Below are 7,883 nucleotides of genomic sequence, written 5' to 3' on the forward strand. Positions count from 1 at the left end.
ACCTAAGAAAACATTGGTATGATTTATGTCAGAGAATGTTTTGCCTATGTTCTCCTATAGGAGTTTTATGGTGTCATGTCTTATGTTTAAGTCTTTAAGCCATTTTTAGTTTGTTTTTGTGTATGGTGAGAGGGCGTGTTCTAACCTCATTGATTTACATGCAGCTGTCCGGCTTTCCCAACACTACTTGTTGAAGAGACTCTCTCAAAGACTCCATTTTGAGAAAAAACCCTGAGTGGAAGAGGGCTGAATAGTAGTTGGTAGTAATCCACCCACAGAATAACTGAGTATCACATGATGTTGACTGATAGAGTTGGGTATGAAGCAGAGTAAGTTGTCAGTGGGGCGGAGAGGTGGTTCTCCAAAGATGAGGATCACTGAATGGGATGAGTAAGTTTCAGAACCAGTACATGATCAACACTACAATCTAACACAGAATCTTTATATTAGAAATATGCTTTATTCAACACAACAAAAGAAAGCAAAGAGAGCAGAGAAAAACATTGTAGGGATATAACTGCTGCTGAGAGGGTGGTGTCAATACCATTTAGGGACACTGCATGGGAAGATAACTTATTTGTTCTGTGGGGAACTCCTGAGTCTAGCTAGAATGGGCAGGACAGTTAAAGGGAAGATTCCCTGCTCTGTTTTCATGATCTCGATTGTCAGTTTTCAAGGAGGGCATAGGTCATTCTCTTCCTAGAATCATGGTAGACTGATGACACTGATAATAAGATGAGAACATCAATAGGATGTCTACATATGTTCATGACACTGATTGGTGACCTTCTGATAGTGAGTAATGGAGGCTTGGGTGAAGCCAGTATAGACAGAGGAAATGAGGACTTACCACTTCTGCTCTAACTCGTAGGCCAAGAGAAGTTGGAGACAGGAGAGAAGCAGCAACCCAAGAAGAGGGCAATGCAGCTGGATGGGGGGTTGAGACAATGTGGGACCAAGTACCAACAGGAGGACTTCAGTGCTTGTAGTTCTTCCTGCTGGAGGAGGAGGTGGTGGTTTATTTGACGGTGGAACTGCTGTCCCTGGAGGAGCTGAGGCCACCCACTATGGCTCTGCCACTGCCGGAACTGAAGCCACCTCCAACGCTGTGACCACTGCTGTGGGAATAGCCATTGCCTCTGCCCAGGCCTAAGCTACTGCTGATACCACTGACACTGCCATAGCCACTAGAGATGGTAGACTGCATGTGGCCATGGTCTGTCTCAGATCAGTCTCTGGATCATGTGGTTGAGCTCAGCAGTCTCCTGCTTGGTGTTATACATGTCATCCCTTTGTCTATGTACCTTGACCTGCAGCTCCTTACACTGTAGTCCAGAAGAATAGAGAAGCAGTGTGCATTGGGGTAGATACAGTGTTTATGGGCTTTCACATGCCAAAAATGGCTTTCAATTCCCAGCCATCTAATAAACTCACACCAAACGATGCGACATCTCTAGAAATAGTAGATGGCACAAGATTATTTGCTGCTGCACAACTGAATAGTTCTGTATGATCATTGAGCACCTAGTTTTTCAATAAACTAGTGATGTTCTTAGTGATATCTATGGGATTTCACAATCAGGAAGAGGTTGAAGGCAAAACTCAGTAGGGCAATGTCATTAAACTCTTTTTTCTTTTTATTCAATAGACCCAATTGTAAATTGTTTAATTGTCTACATGAACTGAGCAATGACAGACCTCCTATGAAATCATCCAGGGTCTTTGTATTTCAAACTCCACTCAAAAAACTGCGGTAGGCTGGTGCAGCTGAGTGTAACCACCTGGGGCGCGGGCACAGGATTTCTCTCCCGCTGCTGGCAACTGCTCACCTTGGTCTGGTGTAAGGACTTGGCCTCAGCCTGCCTCATTTGAGCAATCTCCCCATATAGGCCTTTGACCTCAGAAATGGTGCTGTCCAGGTCCAGATTATGGTTGTTGTCCACGGAGAGGACCGCAGAAATGTCTGAGCTGTAGGATTGCATCTGAGAGCACTCCTACCAGATATGGATTGTTAGTACCTCTGCTTCCAGTGATACATCTATGAGATCCAACTCCCAAACATTCCATCCACTCAGACTCTTCAGTAGAAAAATGAACAAACCAATGAACAAACAGGGTAAGGTTCTCTCCATCTCAAAGTAAGACTATAAGTGATCAATTTGATCGTTAAGGGTATTTATCTTGGTGTGCAGTTCAACCTCATTCATGCAGCATCCTCGTCCTGGGAAAGGAGGAACAACTCAGAGTCAGCCGACCCCTACTCCCAGCCCACCCAATATCTTCTCCTCCCATGTGTGGGCTCTTCCAGCCTTCGACAAAGGAATGGGGACACCTAATATTGCTAAGCTCACCTTCAGTGTTACAGGTTCATTCGGTGCGGTTGCAGGCCTATTGATTTCTTCTTCATTTCCAGAGAGGGTGCTGAAAGACGCTTGAGCCAGTGAGCAAAGGATTTTGAAAGCCAATGGAAATTTTCATTTCCATTGGATATTTTTCCTAAGCAATGATGCCCTCAAATGGACCTAGTCACTCGGTAGACTTGAAGTGTGGTTTTCAGAAAACTGAGCTCACTTCTCTCCTGTAACTCACTTGTTCTTGAAGTCCTCCACGAGATCCTGCATGTGTCTGAGTTATGAATCCGGGAAGCCACTAAAGAAGAGGAGAGATTCCTTCCACCCCCTGAGGTTGTTGATGTACTGCTCAAACGTAGGCATCAGGGTCAGCCTCATGGGCTTGGATCCCTGCTGCTGAAGGAGGGTCCACTTGGTATCCAGGCCCTTGTTCTGCTGCTCCAGGAACCACATCTGCAGGAAGGCAAGAGAGTCGTTTGCTAGACATAGAAAGAAAGGAACAAGTGTCTGTATTACCAGGTTTCCAAGTAGGCTGGGGTGGTGTCCATGGTGCTGGGCTACTAAGGGAATATACAGAGGCTCAGATTGGGCGGTATGCTCCCCTGATATTCTTCCTTCTCAACCGGCAGATCTCATTGATGAAATGTCCCCATAGACTTTTGAGCTGTTCCTGCCCTATAAGTTATTGTGCCTATCAGTGATTTTTTCATCACTTCCTCTCTTTCTCTTGAGAAGCAGAATCAAAAATGTAATTTAAAATAGTTTTTACCTGATGTATTATACAAAGCTTTTATTTTCTAAAATAAAAGGGATGTTAAATGTTATCTAATGATTAGATTCTAATCTAAACTCCCATTTAGTGCATATATCTCTTCTAAAACACTCTTGATAGATGGTCGTACTCTGTTTCTAGAATAACTTTTTTTTAAAAAAACAAATTATAGGGGCTTCCCTGGTGGCGCAGTGGTTGAGAGTCCGCCTGCTGATGCAGGGGACACGGGTTCGTGCCCTGGTCCGGGAAGATCCCATATGCCGCGGAGTGGCTAGGCACGTGAGCCATGGCCGCTGAACCTGCGCGTCCGGAGCCTGTGCTCTGCAACGGGAGAAGCCACAGCAGTGAGAGGCCCGCGTACCACACACACACACACACACAAAACCAACAAATTATAAATATTTGCACATCTCAAATGTTTCTTTTTCTCACCTGGATGGAAAATAATTCCACTTTTATTTTCTTCTCTTTGTTTTTCATTTTTTTTCTTCCTGCTGGAAAGGTAGGCCAGAACCTCAGAGAAGGTAGTGACTGGTCTTTTCTTTGTATCCCATTGTAGACCCATTAGTGGTAAGTGTTAATCCACTTCATTCTCTCTTTTCCTTTTCTTTGCTTCAGGGTTATCAAGAGTTGAGAATTCTTCCCAGGCAGGAATGAAGACATTTAAGGGATCAGTAGCTGTAAATGATTTCCATCACCTTTTGCCTGTGGTCCATATGGAGCCTGTCCTGCATCCCAGTGGAGAGCTAGCCCGAGTCCCCTCCTCCCTCTCTCCCGAGACTCCCCCTGGTAGGACATTGGTTGCGTCTCTCGACTGGGGACTCTGAAATCCCAGTGGAGGGCAGGTGCTCCCGGCTCACCTTGTCGATGAAGGAGGCGAACCTGTTGTTGAGGGTCTTGATCTGCTCCCGCTCCTCAGTCTTGATTCGCTGGATGGTGGGGTCGATTTGCAGGTTGAGGGGAGTCAGGAGACGCTGGTTGATGGTGACCTCTTGGATGCCTCCAGGGGGGCAGGTGAGGGAGCCATAGCCACCACCAAAGCCAGCTCCACCACCGAGCCCAAAGCCACCACCAGCTCCACTGCCGAAACCAAATCCACTCCCGGCTCCACCTCCAAAGCCAAGGCCGCCTCCAGCTCTGCCGCCATATCCGCCACCGAGGGCACAGCTGCCCCCTCCAAGGGAGATCCTCTTGGAGCCCCCTATGCCATAGAGGCTGCGGCTGCCAAAGCTAGCTCCTGCACCCACTCCAGTGAAGCCTCCACTGCCCCTGGAGCGGGACACGGACATGCTGCTGAAGCCAGAGCGGTTGACCCCAGGGACTCTGGCTGAGCCGGCACTGAAGACACGGCGGCTGCCGCTTTGGCTTCTCACGGTGGAGTTGGAAGTCAGGGTTCCTGAAGTCGAAGAGGGGAGGGCGTGAGAGGGGGAGGGTAGAGCTGAGATGAAAAGTGTAAGATAGGTTTCCAGCAGCCAGTGTACAGGGAGGAATGCGCTTGGCTCAGTGCTGGAAAGTAAGCCTGCAGGTTGGGAAGGACTGGGCTTTACAAACAGTGAGATCATACCTGGGTTATTAGAAAAGATATAAAATATGAAGAATACTTTTTGGCTTCCTTTAGCCAGGGAAAAATTCTCCTGCCTTTGATCTTTGATTTATATCAATACAACAAGACTATTCTCAATTCACTGAGGCTGGGAGTTAGACTGTCTCAAACAAAGGTTCAATATGGGTTGCTTGTGTATCAGAATGAACGTGCCCATCATCCCAATTTTGCAATTATTATGTCAAGGCCAGATTTATTTCATCCATAATTCCAATCTGATCTTTTGTAACAGCTGAGAACTTAGAAATCTACCAGCAATCTATTGCTTATGCCCTAATAGAAAGATTACCATTTCCCTAATGATTACAAATATGTTAAAATTGACTTGTTTTTTCTGTATATAAAAATCTGAACAGATAGAAAAGTAGAACAACATAATAGACCCCTATTTGTCTATTAAGGATGGATACACATCACCCAGATTTTGCAATTATTATCTTAAGGCCGACTTTATTTTATCCATAGCTCCACCTACTTTCTTCATCCACCTTAAGTTATTTGAAAGGAAATTCCAGAAGAAAGGTCATATGATTTCATATTCAATTCAGTATTTATGTCTAAATAACAGACTCTTTAGAAAATGACCAAAATGCTTTTTTTACTTTATTTTATTTTTTTAAACATTTATTTTTATTATTATTATTTTTGGCCACAATGCACGGCATGTGGGATCCTAGTTCTCCCCGACAAAGGATGGAGCCCTAGTCCCCTGCATTGGAAGTGCAGAGTCTCAACCACCAGACTGCCAGGGAAGTCCCCAAAATGCTATTTTTATATCTTAAAAATTTAACAGTAATTCTTTAACATCACTAAGTTTAGTGAACATTCAAATTTCCCTTTATTCTTACTTATTTTTATAATTTAATTCAGGGTCCAAATAAGGTCCATACATGTTTATTTGGATGATACATCCTTTAAATAATACATCCTTTACATCATTTAGCTGTTCATCTTTTTGGCCATTTATTTGTTAAATAAACTAGGTTAACTGTCCTGTAGAGTTTTCCATTCTTTGGCTTTTGTGATTGCATCCTCTGATGTCATTCCATATGTTACTCTCTCCTCTATATTCCTGTAATCTGGAATCTTAAATCTGGAAGAATAATAAGTTTATTTTCCAGAAGTAGATGTAGTTGAAAGTGTATAAGATTGAGTATTACATTATATACATCCATAAATATATATATTTGCAGAGTGGTTGCATCATTTTCTTTTCTGTTTTTTTTTTGGTTTTTTTTTTTTTTGCAGTACGTGGGCCTCTCACTGCTGTGGCCTCTCCCGTTGCAGAGCACAGTCTCCGGACTCGCAGGCCCAGTGGCCATGGCTCACGGGCCCAGCTGCTCCGCGGCATGTAGGATCTTCCCGTACCAGGGCACGAACTCATGTCCCCTTCATCGGCAGGCGGACTCTCAACCACTGCGCCACCAGGGAAGCCCTGGTTGCAACATTTTGAGTTTCCAACAGCAGTGTGTGAGTGTTCTGTTTGCTCCATATTGTTGCCTTGGTATCCTCAATTACTTTGTTAGCCATTCTAATAGTATGTGGTTTTATCTCTGTGGGCTTTTAAAATTTAATTTATTTAAACTTAAAAAAAAACCTCACGAAAACAGTTCACCCATTTCTCCCACTCCCATCCCTTCCCCCGCCTCTGGCAACCATCAATCTGATCTCTGTGTCTATGAACTTAGTTTTTAAATTTTTGAAAATTTCTTTTGTAGATTCCACATATAAGAGACTTTGCAGTACTTGTCTTTCTCTGTCTGACTTATGTCACTTAACATAATGCCCTAGAGATCCATCCATGTTGTCACAAGTGGCAAGATTTCATTCTTTATACCCATATACAATATTTACACATTTAAAAAATGCCTAAATTGTGCACATTTGTCTATCAAAATAAATTTCAGGGCAAATCCCCAGCCACCTAATTGAAGATGTTTCTGTGCTTTGGGGGGGACAATTTGTGTGTATGAGTTTGCGTATGAGTGTGTATACTCCTCCTTTAGGTGTTTCAATTATTCTTGTGTTGAATCTACTTTGTCTTCTTTATCTATATATCCTCTTGACCCTCCTTTACCCCCTCGTTAACTCCCTCTATGACCCCCGATTCTCTTTTCTCCATATTCTCCCATACGCCCTTTGTTGTGCATTCAGCACGTCTATTGTCCTTTGTACTGACATCAACTTGGCCTTCATTTCCCTGCTGGCTTTGTTTTTCTCTCTGCCTCATATCTGACTTCTGTTAGTAATGGCTTATCTGTTATTGTCTCATTATATACTTTTTCTTCTCTAATTTTGTAGAGGGTTTGTTTTATTTTGGCAATATTTTATAGTGACTTTGTTCTGATGAGTGATCATTATCTGCCTTTTGTTTTTCCTGTTCATTTCATTTTTGAATGTGTATTCTCTTTAGTGAGTCCTGGACCAGTTACTTTCTGACTAGTGCTCATCTTTGAATGACGTGAACTCCTTCTAGACCAGTCATTTGCAGAAAGTATTCTGGGGAGTGAGCTGGGGCCATATTCAGGTTAACAGGCTGTGCGAATAATTCTCTTATTCCTTAAAAACCTTGCCCAACAAATCACTGCAGAGTGACAAATTCACATTCTCTCTGCTTTTTGTCCCTCTTTTTAACAAAATGTTGCCAATAGGCCTTGTTTCTGATTTGTTATTCAATTCTACTTCCCAGTTTCTAGAAAGATCATGACTAATGTGGTCCTGCCTCAGGTCCTACTCCCAGTTCTGACTGTTGCAAACAAGGGATTCTTGGATTTGCACCTGAGGACCTGTCCTTCACATTGACCTAGTTGTGTTAAATGGGTCAGCAGTGCCTGGCATGCAGTAAAACCTCAACTTCAGGCTGCTCCTATAGCTTGTGTTCAGCTACTGTCTTGATGAAGATTTTCTTGTATACCAGGAGCTAAAAAAACAACAACAACCAAAAGCCAAAATAACAAACTGAGAACAACCAACTCTCCCTGTGACTGGATACTCCTTCACCACTTAGTGGGGCTTGCTCTGAACCTAGAGATCAGCCCAAGGTTAATGCTTAAGACCTTCTCAAGAATTTTCTGAGCAGGTGTCTTGTCTGGACCTAGGCACAGTTTTCTAAATTCTCTCATATACACAGCTGCTCCTGAATGTCCTCATTTCCCAG

The 7,883-nt window shown here is 43.5% G+C and overlaps 1 protein-coding gene across 1 annotated transcript in view; it reads right to left on the bottom strand.

The window, feature by feature from the left end:
* Nucleotides 1-4,548, bottom strand: part of LOC137201944 (keratin, type II cytoskeletal 6A-like) — a 49,084-nt gene extending 44,536 nt beyond the window's left edge. The window contains 1 exon segment of the mRNA XM_067696650.1: nt 3,984-4,548. Within this exon segment, the coding sequence (XP_067552751.1) occupies nt 3,984-4,412 (429 nt within the window). The 5' untranslated portion in view covers nt 4,413-4,548.
* Between the last annotated feature and the right edge of the window lie 3,335 nt (nt 4,549-7,883).

This window comes from Pseudorca crassidens, chromosome 11 (genome assembly GCF_039906515.1).
Source record: "Pseudorca crassidens isolate mPseCra1 chromosome 11, mPseCra1.hap1, whole genome shotgun sequence".
In the NCBI taxonomy this organism is placed as follows: Eukaryota; Metazoa; Chordata; class Mammalia; order Artiodactyla; family Delphinidae; genus Pseudorca; species Pseudorca crassidens.